This window comes from Podarcis raffonei, chromosome 16, assembly GCF_027172205.1.
Source record: "Podarcis raffonei isolate rPodRaf1 chromosome 16, rPodRaf1.pri, whole genome shotgun sequence".
Taxonomy (NCBI): Eukaryota; Metazoa; Chordata; class Lepidosauria; order Squamata; family Lacertidae; genus Podarcis; species Podarcis raffonei.
Genome location: NC_070617.1, coordinates 14,021,962 through 14,040,565, shown reverse-complemented (window position 1 = coordinate 14,040,565; position 18,604 = coordinate 14,021,962). Strand labels below are relative to the sequence as shown.

Genomic DNA, 18,604 nt, shown 5'->3' with positions numbered 1-18,604 from the left:
GGGCCGCCTACGCCAGGCCGTTGGTAAGGCAACGCCACTCCAGGCGAGGCTGCTGCGAAAGGGGCTCCGGCGGCGGCGGCGGCTTCCCTGGAGGGGCCAGGAGAGGCCCGCTCTCTCGCGCTCCTCTGTCTCGCCGGGGAGGGTCAGAGAATGGAGGGGGCTCCCGTTTGCCTGTTTATTCCAACGCCTGCCGCTCTCGGCAGTCATTGCCAGTAACGGTTTGCTTTACGGTGCTCGGAATGCTTCGCCTCCATTAAGTTTCTTGTTGCGCTGAGCACCCCTGCAAGGTAGGCCAGTGTTATCAGCCCTAAGCGAGGGAAAAACTTCCTGGATGGGTCTTGCTTAATTTTTATTTTTGGCATACTCCCCACCCTTTCCCATAAGCTCCTTTGGGCGACTCCTTAACACACCAACTGACACTGGCAATTTCTTTAGTCACTGCAGTGTTGTTTTTAACAGCCACGCTCCTTCTGCAACCAGCTTATTGCTATTCCTTCCTTAGACTAAAATTTAATGCTGCCTAAAACGGCCCCTAAGTGAGGAGCTGCGTAGGTCTGCATGTGGTTAGTTTTTGTAGGTTCCCCTCTACAATTAAAAATGTCTTTGGAGCACCCTTTGCGTTGCTGTAGTTAGTGTTGCCTTGGTAAATGGTAAATATGTCTTAAAGGCAGGGGTGGGAAACCTTTATCAGCAGCTAAAGGGGCCACGTTCCTTTCTGGGCCACATGGCAACGATGAGCAAAGCCAGAGGCAAATGTGGGCTGAAATGCAGATTTTACCTTTGCACAGTAGGCTAGTTGCACACCCCTCCGTATCTTCCATCCAGGCAAGCAGTTCAAAAGCACATCCCATCTTGCAGAGGCAGATTTAGGGGAGCAGGTTTGCCTGCACTGGCTGTGAGGGATGCCACAACAATTAAGTAGAATGAAGTTGAGTGGCGGGGATATGCACCAAATTTTGGCACCTCACAGGGCGCTACTAAAATTCGAAAGCCCGAAATCCAGGCAGAAACGTTTGTAGTGAGAAGCAGGTTGAGTGAAGGGTCTGGATTGGGGAATAGATCAGAGGGCCAGATAGCAAAGTCTGGAAGGCTGCATTTGGCTGGTGGGCCTGAGCTACCCTCCCCATGCATTAAACTATACTGATGCTTTTACATTGATAATGTTAAGTTATTACTAACTTAAACTTTACTGAATTCAGTAACTAAGCCTGGATCCAACCCTTGGTGTGTAGTGCTTGAAAGGGTTGTGTGTGTGTGTGTACAAAATGTTTAACTAATTGTATTCCATTTTTACTACTTGGAACGTATTGTGGTTGGAATGGAGGAAGCTGCCTTATACTGAGACCGTTGGTGCATCTTGCTCAGTATTATTTAAATTGACTGGCAGAGGCTCTTCAGTGTTTCAGACATGCGCCTCTCCCTTCTTCTAGTACATGTTGCTCTTCTGTTATCCTTGCAACAAGGTTTTGAGGCTGATCAAGCAGAGAGCTAGTAACTTTCTGTAGAAGGCTGCCTGCTGAGCTGGGGTTTGCAGCCAGGTCTCACATCCAAGGCTAGTGTTCTGCACCATACTGCCCAGCAGTTTTGAGTAACTAAAAAAAAAAAGTATGTTGGTAAACTTCAGTTGCTACTGCTCACTCTGGAATTCCTGTTTTATAAATTCCAAGCTGGGTTACAGTTACAGATAAATAGTTACTGGACACGTTTGGTAATGACCTCAGGGCGAGTGAGGCTTGGCCTCAATTCTCTAATCTGTAAAATGGGACTGTGTAGAGAATTTGTCTTGTTGGCTAGTTCTATGAAGGAAACATTGCAAACTAGGATATATGACTGCAGGGACCAGGCAGGCTGCCTCTTGTTTATTACATTTTGCTTTGCCCTCTCCTTCTTTGTCAGGTGCCCTGCAGTGCCATGTCCAGCCAGGATGATAAGACAGGGAAGGAAGGTGCTTTTGCAGCAGAGCAGCTGGCTGCTGAGTCCATGGCGGCAGATATGGACCCCTGGGTAGTTTTTGATGCTCGCAAGACTCCCCGGGCCGAATTCGAGGAGTGGCTGCAGACCTACCAACCGTCCCGTGTGTCCCGGTTTGGTGACCCCGAGTGCAATGCTGAGCCGGTGGGTTGGATAGCAGTGTATGGGCCCCGTTTCTGTCCTGAAGCTGGCGATGTGGTAGGGCTGCAGGAGGACTGGGAGCTGCTGCAAGCCAGCGGGCGCCACATCACCTTCGACATGGTCAAGGAGCTGGCGCTGAACCGGCGAGTGCTGACCGGGAAGTGGCTCATGCACCTGGATAGTGGCTTCAAGGTGGACCATGCCTGGTGTGGCATTGCCCGTGCGGTGCTCGATGGGCGCATTGGCGTGGCCAAGGTCAGCCCCTGCTGCCCCGACTCGGAGCGCAAGCAGGTCATCTGTGTATACACAGACGACTTCACAAATGAGGAGCAGGTGCTGGTGGCCGATGCTGTGATCCGCACCACAGGGGTCAAATGCTTGTTGTCCTACAAGCCTGATGTTTATACCTACTTGGGCATCTACCGAGACAACCGCTGGCACCTTTGCCCCACCATCTACGAAAGTAAGTTTGATTTGGAATGTATCCCTCGGCGTTCGCGCATCACCAACAAAGTGAACAACATGGAAGTGACTTAAAACGTGTTCCTTTGGATGTGTGGCTCTTCCAGGGGAATGGTGTTGTGGCTGGGAGCTACAAGTCCCAGTGCCCCTCCCCTTTCGCTCCCCCTCAGAGAGACCACATTACAGTTGCCAAGCACAGGCCGGCAGGGATGCTGGAGGCAGGATTTCAGCACTGGGTGGCAGCTGCCTGCATTGGTCTTCCTGCAGCCACATTTAAGGACACCTGAATTTATCTTTCAATGGAGTGTGCTGCCTTCCTTGTTTTCAAGAACTTCTTACTAGGAGTGCATCACTGCACTTCTTCCTCAGTTGCCTGTGCGTATGCTTTCATATCCCCTTCCCCAGTGACTTTGGGTATCAAAATAAATGCACACACTCCCATTTCATGACAGGTCAGTAGAAAGATTACTGTAGCAGTCAAAAAGAAAAGGGGTGGCAAGTCAAATGATCTCTTATTTGACAAATCCTTGCATGTTTAGGATATGAATACCCAACATGGTGTCTTCCAAATGCTTTGGTCTGCAACTCCCAGCATCCTTGACCATTGAGTGAGGCTGATGGGAGTTTTAGTCTAAAACACCTGGAGGGTTTGGCTACCTCTGTGCTAAGAGGCGGCATACTTTCTAACAACGCAAAACATTCCCATCTTGTAGAATAATCTAAGCAGACTATGGGGAGTTCTGTGAAACACAAAAGTTTGGATATTCTTGCTTCCAACAGTTTCATCTAATTTTGCCACAGGTTCCCCAGGCCTGCCATAATGCCTGGGAAAAGTAGTTTCTAGGGAAGTTTTTCATCAGAAACTACTAATGGTTCACCAGGGAGGTGCTGTGTAGTTTTGAAAGAGGGGCTAAACATAGACACTATCCCAACAAAATGTGTTGGGACAAGTTTTACTCATTTAAGGGAATGTCTCTCAACATTTCTTTCCTCTTGAGGCTGTGGAAAATAAATTAGATTCAGCAGCACTTGCCTACCTGTAAAATAGTTTTTTAAAAAATAAAGTGATTTTGTCTTCTTGCTGAATGTTTATTGCCAAGAGGGTGTGTGGGAAGAGAGAATGGAAATGGAAGAGGCAAGCAGGCCAGCTGGCACCAGTCTTTGAATTGCCTCACTTGCAGGTTAAAGCTAGTTCCTACTCAGAAAACTTTGAATTTTTAAAGAGGCTTCTATACTAGGGTTGCCATAGGTCTGGAATTTGCCGGACATGACCAGAATACGGCAGTCAGAAGCAGTGTCTGGGTGGAAATGGCTGAAATTGTCCTGGAAAACCCGGACATATGGCAACTTATGTCGGAAGTCAATATTTTGGTGAATTCCCCCCAAAAAGCTCAACTTCAATTTTTTAGATTTTGCAAAACAAACAAACACCTCAACTTTTTGTCTGGGTTTTAACTTTTTGAAATATGGCAACCTTATTATGCAGACTAAGTATGCTTATCCTTGAGAGGGGAAGGGCTGTGGCTTAGCGGTAGATTCAGTCCCCAATGACATCTCCAAGTGGAGCTGGCAATGTCCCTCAACTGAAAGCCCAAAGAGCTGCTGCCAGTCAGTGTAAACAGTACTGAAAGAGGAATCATTGTTCTGACACAGTATAAGGCAACTTCCTACGTTTCTGCATTACGGGAACTGAAGGAAGGACCTGAACATTCTTGCACTATGGTGAACCCTGTCCGTGCTCTTCAAATAACCAGTCGTACCACAAAATGAATTATGCAGCTGTCCAGTAGTCAGAATTTGCTTTCTACCTTGTTCATGCAACTACCATTTCAGGTAGCCTTTCTAACTGAGGGCAGTTTGTTTGGGGATTTTTTTGTGAAGCTTCTCCCCTTCAAGATACAAATGTAAGGTTGTTTCAGGGGCACATGGCTGCCATCAACCCCAGACAGCATGGCCAAAGAAGCCCAGGGAAAGTGGGAACTGGGGGTCGAGCAATATCTAGAGAGCCCTAAGTTGTCCCATGCCTGGGCTTAGGGAAAGAGCATGATGCATGTATAAACTGCACCTTCTACTTCCCTGCTTGATTCATGCAAATTGTACATGTGGATAGGGATATCTTATTTAATGTTTTGGAAGAAAAGCTAGATACGGTAAGTGTCATAATTCTATGGGAGTGCAGGCAAAAGTAATAAAAGAAAATGGCTTTGGTTCCAGAACCTCTTTCCATTAAACAAACATATTCTGATCAGCTGGGAAATGGGAGGGAGAAGCTTAGGAGCCAAGAAGGCTGGCTGAGCAAGATGCAAAGAGGTTGGGTGCTTAATGTAACACTCTTCGCACCAGCAAAGCCAAAATGAAAAATCAGAACATCACAATAAATTATACAACCTAAAAGAAAACAGGCACACCTATACGGTGTGCACACCTATGCTCCAGTGTTCCTTTGGTGTGCAGGCACACCTATGCTCCAGTGTTCTTTTGGTGTGCAGTTATACAACAGCCCAGGAAGCGAGAAAAAATAAGGAATTACTAAGCTGTTTTTTGTTTTAAAAAGCAGCACAATAGGGTTTATCCATGCTTCTAAATGATAATGCACTACCCCAGCCTGATGCCTACCAGATAGATGTTTTGGATTGTAATTCCCATCGGCACCAGTCAACATAGTCAATGGTCAGGAGTGATGGGACATGACAGCTTCCTGGGGGAAGGCTCCCAATTTGCCCTCTTAAGAACCTAATAGTCCCCATGGCTTCTGGATTTTATGTGACTGGGGTGGGTGGGGGTGGGGAGAATACTAATACTGGTTTGAGGTGACATTGCCTGCAAATTAAGGCCACAGTTCCCAGATCTTCCTTCCACAAGTCCTTACGGAAACCACACCCCAATTCCATGATAAAAAGAAAACTGCCAGGCTGAGGCTTCAGTTTATTTTTAGGAACCTGCTATAGGAAGAAGAAAGCAAGAATTGCCACATCAGATAACAAAAAAAGAAGAGTGAGACAACTGTGGACCAATAACAGCACTTAAGTGGTTAACTATCTTGACACACCCACCCACCCTTAAAAAAATGCAGCAAATAGTATTTAAAAAACAAGGCGCAATCCCACCCCCACCCTGGACATAACCTTGGCTGCCCCTGCTGGCTTGGCAGCTGCTTTCCCCACCAGACCCTGTTGGCAGCAGGCTGCATCCTAACCTGGGATAACTGGATCTCTCTTCCGTTTTAGACCTTGTGTCTGAGTTCAGCCATCTGAGGCTTTTGGTCTATCTTCCCGCTGAGGAAGGGGAAGATTATCCTGCTTCCTGCTAGCTTGTTTTCCCTCTACGTGGCCTAAACTGTCTTGCTTTTCTTTGGAGGGGTGGCATGATTTGGGGGCTGGCAGGCACTGGGTTCACATGGAGGGTCTCAAGCCCTCACCCTAAGAGGAAACTGAGCAGGGCTAGGGCCAAACAAAGCCTGCAAGAGAAAGGCACCAAATGTCCCATTGCACCCCCTTATAGTAACGGCATATTTTCTGAGCGGAAAGGCTCAGAGTTGGCTTCAGTACGGAAAAAGAAGTCGCCGCCTACATCCTCATGCGATTTCCCATTGTTTTATCCCCACCCCCACCCCACCCCGCCACTGGCAGGCAAGGTGCAGGCCGAGAGCAGAATGACTGGGTCTGCATCCCTTTCATCCACGAGGCTGGCTTACCCCTCACAGCCTTGTTGCTCTTTCTGGCTTTAAAAAAACCCCTTATCTTAAGAGGAAGAAGTCCTGTGTGCATGCCACAGAGACTGACACAAATCCCCAGTTAAGGCCACGGACACCAAGGTTGAAAAATAGCCTGTGTTTTGCCACCACAAGTCCCATGTCTGTATACCCACAACAGCCTGCTAGAGTTAAGCTATTCCTTCTACAGCAAAGGACCAACAAACGATTCCAACTCTTCCCGCCTCTTCAAACATGGGCAGAAGGGACAAACCCTCACGGCCCTGGAGATGGCTGTAGGGTTTCACCAGGAAGGCCTCACCCACCAGAAGAACCTTGGGCAATGCTTTAAGGCACTCCGGAAACAGTACAGAAGTAGCTTTGCTTTTAAAATATCCTGGTACAGCTACTGTAGCATTTAGAACTGTGTGGCTTTTCATAAAAAAGTTAGAAACAGGTTTGACCTGCTGATTTTTTTTTGCTTGCTGGCACAGTTCTTTAAGGCTTCTGAGCTTCCGCTCCCCCTTAATAATGTTTTGTTTGGCATGAGGAGGAGAAGGTGCCGGCTGGCGAGTTTTCAGAAGGCAACCATGGGAAGGAGGAGAGATTCTTCCCCTTCAAACAGTCAAAAACACACACAGCTCCATAGTTCTGGAAGGAAAACAAGCCTTCAGTAGGGAAGCAAGAACTGGCTCCACCATGTTACCAAATGTACAACGCCCACGTCACTGGTGGCGGGGAGGAAAGAGACCTCGCCTCTGCCTAAAAGCAATGGTCCAGGCCTATAAAAACCTCATGTTCCAAGAACCTAGAGGTTTCCCCCACCCAAACACATCCTTGAAGGATAGTCCATCCAGCGGGGGGGACCACCAGAGAGGGGGAGAGTTAAGTTGGCAAAGTCTACGCAAACAAAGAGGAGCCACCCGGGATCTGGAGCCCAGGGACAGAAGCTGGTGGTCCTGTGACTCCACCCTTATGAGTTCAGCTGGTTCAGAAAAGAGTTCAAGTCAAGATCTACCATGGAGGAAAAGCTTTCCTCAGCAGGAAGGGCCCCCGGAAGGCCATTGTAGCAGCTGGCACCTGAGCTGCCGCCACCGCCCCCTCCACTGGGCTCCCCTTGGGCTCTCCGCTGGGACACCAGGCGGCTGATCGACTCTGGATAGGTCAGCAGAGTGCCTTGGTTGTCCTGGAGTGCTTGCTGGGCGGCCCCTTCTGTGAGGAGCTGGCAGAACTCGGCTGTGTTAATCCCCTCCAGGCTGGCGTAGGGGGCATCATCCAGGATCCCCCCGAGCTCCATGCCCCCAGCATCCGCCCCTTCGAAGTGGAGGTGCAGGAAGGCGTCTGCAATGCTGGCCTCGGCCTCCGACTCGGAGGGCTGGACCCGATGGCTCACGCCCAGGCCCGACAGATCTTCCATGTTCACCGTGCTGAAGCTGGACTGTGCAGCTGCGGTCGGAGGAGGAGCCGCCGCTGGAAGTGGGGCATGGCTGGGCCCTGTGAAGTAGGCGGGAGAAGGGTGCACCATGGCCTGGGGTTTGGAGGTGGGCAGTGGGGTTTGCCCTGATGCTCCCATGATTCCTGGGACACCTGCAAGGAAGATCAGAGAGGAGATGACGACAAAGGACACACCAGCACTCTTGCATCAGTGAGAGAAGCGCCAGGGCCTCCTGACCTTCCTGGACTCCCAGCTGGCCAGGGTTTACCGGCCAGAGGATCTCAGAGCTGGTGCAGGATCTGCCCACCAGCCATGGTTTGGAAACTAAGAAGCAACCTCGGCGCCAATGCAAACACCTAGCATGTGTTAAGGCAGAGTTTCCCAAACTTGAGTTTCCAGACTACAATTCTCATCATCCCTGACCACTGGTCTTCCCAGCTAGGGATGATGGGAGTTGTAGTCCAATAACAGATGGAGACCCAAGTTTGGGATATACTGTGTTAAGGGAAAGGGAGGGAAGAAGTGCATTCCCAAGAGTGGCTCCCAATTTTGCTGGGAGCCAGTGCTGCAACATCCACTCAGATGTGGCATTTTCTTTCTCTCTTTCAAAAACAACAACAACTTGCCAACAAGTTTCTAGTTTTAAATGCTGTGATTGTGGACTTTATAAGTGTATGTTTCCTAGTGAAATCCTAGAAGCAAGCCAATAGGAAGCTGCCTTCTGCTGAGCCAGATTCACTGGGGCCCATCTCACTCAGTACTGTCTACACTCTGACTGGCAGCAGCAGTTCTCCAGGGTTTTAGGCAGGGAGTCTTTCCCAGGCCCACCTGGAGACGCCATTGGAGATTGAACCTGGGACCTTCTGCATGCAAGGCAGATGCTCTGTGCCCCCTCCCCCAGCAACAGTTCCAATCATCATTCAATGGGGGAAACTGCCAGATTGTGTTACATGTTTTTCTTTTGAAAGCACAGAATATAAATAGCTTAGAGCAAGGGTGGGGAGCCTTCAGACCACGAGTCAATCTCGGCCTGCCATGGGGTCCAATTTGGCCCATCACACCCACTGACACCAATGGTGATGCCAGCTGTTGGGTTGGAGGACAGGGTTCAATCCTGCTTTGGGTGCACTGCCCTGTTCCCAGTAGAAAACAGGACCTTGCAGCCTAGGTAGCAGGATTTAATCTCCACTCGTCTGCCAATGAGCACAGGTTTAAAAAGCCCCTTTCCCTTCTCCTTTAAGCGGGCTGAAGGGTGGACAGGAGCTGAATGCCAACCAACAGTTTGAACAGAACATATACAACTCCTAAGATGCTAGTCCATATTGACGTCATGGGACAAGATTCCCAGCCAGACCAACTTTCCTCGTAAGCAAGCTGTTAACTTGACAGAAGGGTTACATGAAAGGAAAGGTTAGGCATTCCTCACCGCTGATGTTGGGCCGGGCCAGGCCATGTTTGGGAACAGCAATGCGGCGCTGGGAGCGAGGTTCTGGAGCCCCGACTGTTGGGAGGGAACGGAAGGGGTCAGAACATGCAAATTCCTCCCAAGAGCCCAGCAAGGCTTCAACCCCCTCCCCCCCCCCATGTATGGACACCGGAAGAACCCTCACCGTGAGGGAGACTCTTCGTCTGTCTTGCTTAGTATTGCCTGTTCTGACTGGCAGAGGGAGGTGCTCCTTCCCCATCACCTGCTCCCTGATCCTCCCAAAAGGAGATGCCAGGGACTGAACCTGGACTCTGTATGGAAAGTGTGAGCTCTTATTTACTGAGCTATAGAGGAAGCAGTATCCCCCCTGCAACATCAAACCCAGGTCTCATGAGATTCCAAGGTATACCACTTCCTCTGTTGGAGGCCAGTGTACTAAGAAGAGCAGGGCACGGCCCCCTCAGCCTCAGCCAGTCCATCTGCCTGCCTTTTTACTTGCAAGCAACTCACAGGGTGGCTCTGCCTGCTGGGCTATTCCTCCACAGCCCTGCTCTTGCAGAACTTGGAGGAGGAGGAGGATGGGGACAAAACTAGAAGGAGTAGGCTCCACCTGCCGTGGGCTCTGGGCTCTGTTTTCCTGTTGGTCTCCCTGTCTTCTGCCCCAACAGTCCCAAATGGGGCCCAGTCGCCAATGTCTCACCCCCCTGAAGGTTCTTCAACCAGCCACACCACCCTTTTCTTCTACCGCTCTAACTCGAGCCCTACCTGCAAAGGGTGTTTTCTGAACAAAGTTCTTGAAGGTGCCAAGGGTCCGTTTGCGTTTCTCGTCAATACGATTGAAGTCACCTGTCCAAAAGGAAAGGGGGGGGGGAGAATAAGGACACATTTGCTTTGAAAGGGAGCTGATAATGTACTCTCCAATCATAGGCAACGACTGAGTAACAGGAGAGCTGGAGTCAGGGAATCACGCCTGCACACTCACAGCGGCGTTTGAAATTCGCCAGGCACTGGGCGCATTTTGCACCTGACTTTTGGCCACTTGTGAGCAAGTGAAGATGCCCAGGTGCCAGGAAGGCACCTGACGTCTCCACCACCTGGAGGCGCATCCCTGGGGATCCTTGGATCTTGCCTGCTTTCACACACTAGCAACACACCCTTTCAAATTCTCTCTGTGCAATCAGAACTTTATTTCAGGAAGCAAAAATTCACATTGAAAAGTATGTCTTTTGAGCCACTGGGCCCCAAAATGAAAACTAGGCATTCTGTTTTGGCAACTGTAACCCTGATTCAGGGAGCCCTTTGGCACCTAACATACACCTGAGTTTCTGAGCTGGCTCACAGCTGAAAGCTTTGACCCTAAACTCATAGAGCTTAGAACCTGAGCATGCAAGAGAGGACATACCTTCATCAGGAAGATAACGGAACTCCATGGGCCCACTGACTTCCTTGTCGGATGGGCGACGCAGCTGCATCTGGACTGTCACAGGCTCCCGAAGGGCTTGGTCCATGTACGGCGGGGTCTTGAAGACAATGGCCACTTGGCGATGGACGTCGGCTTGGGAGAAGGAGCCCTTTGCCTCCCAAGAGTCCTTGAAGAAGCGGACTTCAATGTCCTCTGCAAAGGAAGCGGGGGGGGGGGGAAGGATTGAGGGGTTCAGACTCACTGAGAACGTAAGAACACAAGGAGAGTCCTGAAACTGGATCAGGCCAATGGCCCATCTAGTCCAGCATCCTGTTCTCACAGTGGCCGGCCTGGTGCTCCAATAGGAAGCCTGAAAGCAAGTCCCAAATGCAACAGTCTTCTCCCCAATTGTGATATTTGGCAACTGGTACTCAGAAGCATTCTGCCTCCAACAGTGGAGGGTGAACCGAGTCTCATCCTCTTTTAAAGCCATCCAGGTTGGTGGTTGTTGCTACCCCTTGCTGGTGTGAAGGGTGGGGGAAAGAACAAAATGGGAAATACCAACACCTGGTCTTATTTCCTTTCACCACAAATGTGGAATCATCTCCTGTTCCCAAACTGAGAAATGGCCAACAGCACTTTTTGAAGGCAACAGGCCAAAATACCCATATACACACACCAAACAAAATGTGGAAGACTTTTTAACATTTTGAACATATCAGCTGACTCCTTGAAGTTGCCTGCCATTGGGCGAGATGCTGTGACATCAGGGCAAACCTCACAGAAAAGCCCAGGACTGAAGTGGGCAAACAGTGCTGGAAGCGAAGAGGTCAGTTTGGCCACATGGTGACTATAGTGAGCCTGCATTTAAAAATGCATAAGTTAGACTTCCGGGGTGGCGCCATCGGCAATGGCTGACTCCCTCTGAACTGGAGGGACCAGCTCTGCGAAAAACGGGTCGTATCCGCTACGGCGAAGCGGGGACCCTCTAAAAAATCACAGGCGGGTGAAGCCTGTGACCATGGGACTCGGCGGGCACCTTTAGCGCCCCCCCCAACCCGCAAAGGAACCCACTAACGGGCTCCGAAGCGAAGAGGGGGAAGTGGTGCGGTGCTGTGAGTTTACTGCTTTTTCCGTGGAGCGAAGCCGCATAGCCGTTGCCGGAGAGCGCTGCCTTTTTCCTGGGACAATTTGGCATCTAAAAGAATTACCCGTGAGTACAGGAAACTTGAACAATTGGACTCTAAATAAGGATTAGCCAGTAGAAAGGTATTGGACTCAAAATATAATCTAATTTGGTACTGAAACGGTAAGGTCTAAACAGGAAGTCAGCCTTCCGTTTCCTTGTAATCTGAATAAAGCAAAGACAACGCAAGCTAGAGCTTAGAAAATTACTCTTAAAGGATTGGTCTTCATCATCCCAAATTGTGGAACCCTCTTCGGTAGCAAGGGAAGAAGGGGGATATTTTTAACCTGCAGAAGTGAGTTTAAAGCAAAGTAACTTTCCGACGTCCTGATCCTGGAGCGGAGTGTCAGGACTGACGTTTGAAGCTCATCGACCAAAGACAAATGTTTTTGACAGTTAGCTAAAAGAAAAGTAACATAGTGACTCTATTGTTTCCTTTCGCATTTTAAAGGATTAAATATTGACTGAATATCTTGAAAAAGAAACTCTGTTGCCATTGTTCTTAAAAGAAAGAATTTCCCCCTAGAGGGAGACTGTGAAATTGTAACCAACTTCAGGAGCTGGCAGCTGTTACAGATAACAACCTTGGGAAAGGATTGGTGACCCTGGAGGACAATGCCTTCAGAAGCTCTGTTGGGCGCTTTCTGCAAAATAAACGCCCTATTGGACCAGTTAAGTGAGAAGACGGACTTGATGACTAATGCGGCCAGAAATTTTGAACAGGCAGCAGGAAACTACTTGGAGCCCACCCAGGAACTAAAACAGGAGTGTGCTGTGACAGCACAGATGAGAGAAGTGTATATTACTGAACCCTGGGTGCCAGAAATGGAGGGAGTCGCGGCCCTTCAGGATCATGAGCATATGGATTTGAAAAATGAATTTGGAAAAAACCAGATTCGGAAAGATAAAGTTTGGTTTGGTCTGGAAATGGGGGGTGGGATTGACCCCCACATGCAGGGATGTTTGGACTTTCTGAATCTGGTAATGGGCCGTCAGATGGTTGGAGTTGTGGGGGCTCTTAACTTTAGAGGGAATTTGAAACAGGTGTTTAAATATCACATGGTGTTTAGTCTGGTTTATGGAAGTGGGGCAGTTTTGCTGAAAAGGGTCAAAAACATTATTAAGCTGGAGTTCCCACGAGTGAAGGGAAAATATGAAGAGCTGCGGAAGGGTCATGGAGGCGACTTGAGGGCCTCAGACATAAGGACACCAGGCTAATGCGCTAGATTACTGGGACAAAAAGGACTGACAAAATCCGGACTAGGAAGAAGGGACGTTGGATGAAGATTGGATTGTTTTACCCTTTTTTTTTCTTTTATTATTATGACTGTTTTAAAATAATTGATGAATGTTAGGAAAATGTTGAAATGGAACTACTGGGTTCTAGTAAAAATGTTTAAAGAATTAGGTAAATGATATGGTTATAAGAAATTGGTAAAATTAAGACTTGAGTTTTAGGTTTTAAGGCCTGTTATATGATAAGATGAAAATAGATTAAGATAATGTAAGGACAAAAATATTTTGAACTATGGGAAGGATTTGCTGGGATAATTATTAACTAGGATACAAGAAAGGGGAGGAGGAGGTGGTCAAGGAAAGAAGGTAATGAAAGCTAAAAATTTGAGATTGTTGGATGTATTTTTTTTTCTCTTTTCTCTTTTCTCTTTTCATTTTTGTGTGTTTTACTTTTTTTCTTTGTTTTTTGTAGTTTTTTTCATTTTTGTAATTTTGATAAAATCTTTAATAAATATTATTATAAAAAAATATGCATAAGTTAGGGAGGATTTTAAAAGGGTTGGCAGACACAGGAGGCTTTAGAGATGGTTTAGCCATTGTTATGAGCAAAGATGTGGCTGGAAGGACTTTTTGAGTTTTCCCCACTACACTAAAAACTGCCTTAAGAATAAGAACAGCAACAGCAACAACAAAACAACAACAACAACAACACCATGAAAGGAAAACACACATGAAAAGTTGAACCCTTGCTGCTGTTGTCCAGAAGTCCTTTGCAGCCTCTTCCAAGGCTTGACCTCTACATCTCTTCCAAAGCCCAAGGTGGCCAATGGAAGTAAAACCCTGCACTGAAAAGGGAGGCATCTCTTACCTTTCTGGACCTTGTCACAGAGGAGGAAGATCTCGTCTCCACCCAGGCAGCTCCCTGAATTGCGGTTCACACGGCAGATCTTCAACTCGGCTGTGTTGGGAGCACCTGGAGAAAGAGAGGGCGCTGGGGCCATCTTAATGACTCGGTGGCAGTGAGGGAATACAAGAGGCTGTGTTATGGAGACCATTGGTCCATCTAGCTCAGTACGGAATACACTGACTGGCAGTGGCTCTCCAGGGTTTCAGGCAGCCTACCTGGAGATGCCAGGGATTGAACTGGATAACTTTTGCATGCAAAACAGGTGCTCCACCACTGTGGACCTTTGTTGAAAAATAAATATCCCAGTCCTCATGATTCTGAACAAAGGACCGAATTGAAAAGGGACATCTGAAGCTGCCTTTTACTGGTCAGACCATTGGTCCATCAAGCTCAGAACTGCCTGCATGGACTGGCAGCAGCTCTCCAGGGTTTCCAAATCATGATTTAATGGAAGCCCCATTAATTTCAATCAAGTAGTTAGTGCACCTAACTCTGATCTGCATCCATTCCATTTCCTCAGGGATAGAATTATTTACTTGTTGGATGAAGAAGCTGCTGTTAAGTTGCTCTGGGGCCCTCAGATAGAGCAGGATGCGAAAATCAAAAACCAATGAATGATCAGTGTTGGGTCTGCTCCACTGTCCATCCCTGGTTGGTGCCTCCCTCTCTAATAAAGGTAGGGGTGTGTGTCAGAGCCACCCCCTGTTAACACTCACGATTGTCATAGATGGGCTGTGAGATTGCCAGGGGCAGCTGGACCAAGCGCCCACTGCCTGCATCCTGAATCCACACCTGGAAACAGAGCCGAACCGCGTTCAGGTCATAGTCTCCTTTTAGCTCTTCCATGGACACTGGAATCAGGAGCAGGCGGGGAGGGAGAGAGAAAGCAAGAAATATAAACAATACAGTTAAGTCTAGAAAAGGGAAGTAAAAATTGTGCACCTGCATCTAGATGGTTCAACCCCTGGAAATGACAATTAAAGAGAATGAGGCAGCACAGGGGTGGGTCAACTGTTTTCAGCTTGAGGTGCAGATTCCCTCCTGCGCAACATTTCAGGGACCGTATGCCAGTAGCAGACAGAGCAATGAATGCAAATCTGAGCCTGGAGGGCACCCTGGTATGTCTGGCGATGGTTGGGCTTAGCTGCTGCTTTTACAGGGATAGGAAACCCTTTTCAGCTGGAGGGCCAGATTCACTCCTGGGCAATCTTCTGGGGGCCACATGCCAGGGACTGTCAGGGCCAGAAGCAAAAGAGTGAGCAGAACATCAGGTGTGAATTTTAGATTTCTACAGAAGGCTAGTTTCTAGGCACACCTGCACACCCCTCTCCATCCTGGCAAGAGGCATTATCAAAGTTCAAGGGCACATTCTAGCTGGTCTAGAACAGTGTGAATCAGGGTGAGTGAGGGGCATGGTCTAGGGAGAGCCCCAAGAGCCAAACAAGGAGGCCTGGGGGGGCCGCATTTCATCCCCGGGCTTGGCATTGCAGCATCTCTGAGACAGCAGGTTGCAAAAAAGGCGCTTCTCTGCTGGAGACTCCAAAGCAGCATTGCTGGTCATCACATGCACAGCTAGGTGGGAGAAATAATCTGAGCTAGTCCAAGACAGCTTCTCACGTTCCAACAACAGACCCCTGCCCCCCACAAAGCCCTTGACCACTGTCACGGCCGACAGCGCTCCTCACCATTGAACGGGTTGTTGTTGGTTTCGATCCGCTTGGCCACGGCCTTGTCCAGGTCTCGTTTCCGCACGCATTGGATTCCCAAGTTCTGGAAGCTGGGAAGGAGCACATGGAGCAGGCAGGGGTCAGTGCGCAGCTTGGAGGGAGGGGGAGAGGGAGGCACAAGGAGGTGAAAGGCATCGGGTGAGAAGCACGGCTGCTTCCCCAAACACCAGCGAGGAAGATCCCCAAATCATCCACCTTCACGTGGAGATGGTGATGCTCTTAACATTGGCCCATCTAAGCTTGCTTTATTCTTTGTACAGACTCCCGTGTAAAGAGCCAAGCGCCCCACTCGCACTGGGCCGCCCGGCTGCTTTTCACGCTAACTTTTCTCCTTGCAGATCAAGGTTAAATGGCTGACAGTGAAACCTGCAGAGCTTCAAGCAGCCGCCGTCAAAACATGGCCCACAACTACCTCCTCTTGGGTTTTAACCTGCGTAGTTTTTTATTTTGGACTTTGCAGCTGCAGTGGTTGCGGAAGGGCAGTAGCTCAGCAGTGAGCACACCTGCTTTGCACACAGAAGGCCCCAGGTTCAACCCCAAAGGCATCTTTGCGTAGGGCTGGGCAAAGATACGCTCTCTGAGACACTGCAGTTGTTCATTTAGTTTGGCAGCTTCATCCCTCAAGTTGTGCTTATGTTTGCACTTTTGTTCGCAGACGGCAATGGCTAGCGGTTGATGCAAATAAATAAACACCCATCCCCAAATCATCCTCCCAAATGGCCAGAGAAAAAGACGGGGGGGCAGATACCCAGCTCTCTCCCCTTCCCACATCCGCTCACCTGTGGATGGAGCGCTCTGGAGACAGCTCTGCTTCATAATAGCCTTCTTTGCAGTCCTTCCCCACCAAGTCGTGTGGGTGGGGCCGGTAGGGGACCTCCTTGGTGACCAGCGAAATGCGGACCTTGCCTGGGCCTGTATAGTTGTGGATCTGAAAGCAAAAGGCGGGGAGCTGATGTGTGGCAAAGGCTGCAGCTCAGAGGCAGAGCATCTGCTTGGCATGTGGGAGGCCCTTGGCTCCATCCCCAATGGCATCTCCAGGAAGCACTGAGAGAGACACCTTGCGCCCCTGAAACCCCGGAGAGCTGCTGCTGCTTCAGCATCTCTTAAGTCCAGTGTTCACAGTAACCTTGCAGAGTAGGGTCGTACGGCCTTCCCTGCACTGCAGAAATGGGGATATGTAGCTCAGTGGCAGGTTACAGCAACTGCCTTGCATGATTCAATCCCCGCTGGCATCTCCAGGTAGGGCTGCCTGAAACCCCCAAGAGTCATAGAACCGCAGAATTGTAGAGTTGGAAAGGACCCCTGAGGGTCATCCAGTCCAGCCCCTTGTAATGCAGGAATCTGAACTAGATCATATGTGACAGATGGCCATCCAACCTCCACTCAAAAACCTCCAATGAAGGAGAGTCCAAAACTCCCAGAGGGAGTCCATTCCATTGTCCATACAGATCTTACTGTCAGAAAGTTCTTCCTGATGGTTAGTTGGAATCTCCATTCTTGAAACTTGCAAGCCGTTGGTATGAGTCCTACCCTCCCGCAGAATGACACATGACCTCTTTCTTCAGCAAGAGCCTGGAATGTTTATGATCATTCCATGCCAGCACACCAGTCGGTGTCAGGGGCTTCACCTCCGCAAAGGGCAATTAAAGTACAGTGGATGCTCGGGTTGCAAACGTGATCTGTGTGGGATGCATGTTGGCAACCCACAGCGTTTGCAACCTGCAGCAGCGCGTCTGCGCATGCGCGGGTTGCGATTTAGTGCTTATGCGCTTGCGCAACTGCAGAAACCCGGAGGTAACCCATTCTGGTACTTTTGGGTTTTGGCGGGCCCGTAACCCAAAAAAACGCAATCTGAAGCATCTGTAATCCTAGGTATGACTGTATCCTTAAAACGATGCCTTTTATTCTGAAATTCACACTCCCATGACCACACATACAAGCCCTGCTTCAATCCCTCAACCCCCCAAAGACTTCTAAGTAACACTTATTTCTAGAAGAACCCCCTACCCCACTCCCAAGGGCTGTGGGGCTGACCTTGATGGTGGGGTGGGTCTTGGTGGTGTCTGTGCTGCGCTCCCCGGGAATGGAGCCAGCCAACCGCCCTTCGCACTGATAGCGGAAGCGCATGCCGCGCTGCTTGGGCTGTTCAATTATCTCCACGACAGGAGTGCTGCTTGCGGGAGGGTCTGGAGGGAGACAAAAGATACACCTATATTAGTATTATATAAATTGTTAGTAAATCCTACCAATTGTTGTCGTTTTTTATTTATACGCCACTCAATGCGAAAACAGGATTCAAAGTGGTTTTCAGAGCATAAAAAACAGGTGTGCAGACATGAAAATGTGAACGCACCCCCACTAAAACATGAAAAGCATCCATGATTAAAATACACAATGAATCAATCCCACAGAAACAGCAATTAAAACAGGACTCTCAGGTGGAGAGATCAAGAGAATCAAGAGACACCCCCCTACAGAATCCAGAAACACTTGGCTATTGTGTGTTTTTGAAACAAGCCAGGCTGCAGTTGATAAATGCTTCTCTCTCTCTCTCTCTCTCTCTCTCTCTCTCTCTCTCTGTGTGTGTGTGTGTGTGTGTGTGTGTAGAAATTTTTATTATTTTCAAGGGCAAGCATTACAAACACAAAACAGGGAAACACTAACTAACAGGTAAGTTACATACAAAAAATAATAATAAAATACAATGCCCTATACATAGATTCACACCAACTCTGGAGGTGTGAGCTCACACCAACAAATCCAAGTGCTTCGATTCTTTCAGTGATAATCACCTCATCGATAGCAAATAATACTAATGTTAGTCAGGCCCCTGCATTGCACTGCTTTCAACACCGGCTAAAATTGTTTTTGTTGTGTAGCACAGCCTGCTAAGACATGTAATTTTATCACTGTTAGTTTATTTGCTCTCACACCTGTTGATTTTATCTGTATTTTGAGAACTGCATTATGCCTACTGTTTTTATCATATTACAGAAACCTTGCTAAATAAAAAATGAGCA

At 48.7% G+C, this 18,604-nt stretch overlaps 2 protein-coding genes across 2 annotated transcripts in view; one reads left to right on the top strand and one right to left on the bottom strand.

Moving 5' to 3' along the window:
• The first annotated feature begins 17 nt into the window (after nt 1–17).
• C16H11orf68 (chromosome 16 C11orf68 homolog) lies at nt 18–3,651 on the top strand. The gene is made up of 2 exons (XM_053369787.1): nt 18–287; nt 1,897–3,651. Exon 2 carries the CDS (start codon nt 1,912–1,914, stop codon nt 2,647–2,649), a length of 738 nt encoding a protein of 245 aa, XP_053225762.1. The 5' UTR covers nt 18–287; nt 1,897–1,911; the 3' UTR covers nt 2,650–3,651.
• Nucleotides 3,652–5,487: 1,836 nt separating this feature from the next.
• The window catches only part of RELA (RELA proto-oncogene, NF-kB subunit), a 33,083-nt gene continuing 19,966 nt past the window's right edge, over nt 5,488–18,604 (bottom strand). The window contains exons 3-11 of the mRNA XM_053369783.1: nt 17,619–17,770; nt 16,364–16,512; nt 15,543–15,634; nt 14,574–14,708; nt 13,819–13,923; nt 10,529–10,741; nt 9,892–9,972; nt 9,127–9,201; nt 5,488–7,852 (exon numbers count right to left, since the gene is read on the bottom strand). Of these exons, the coding sequence (XP_053225758.1) occupies nt 7,239–7,852; nt 9,127–9,201; nt 9,892–9,972; nt 10,529–10,741; nt 13,819–13,923; nt 14,574–14,708; nt 15,543–15,634; nt 16,364–16,512; nt 17,619–17,770 (1,616 nt within the window). The 3' untranslated portion in view covers nt 5,488–7,238. The remainder of the gene's footprint in view (nt 7,853–9,126; nt 9,202–9,891; nt 9,973–10,528; nt 10,742–13,818; nt 13,924–14,573; nt 14,709–15,542; nt 15,635–16,363; nt 16,513–17,618; nt 17,771–18,604) is intronic.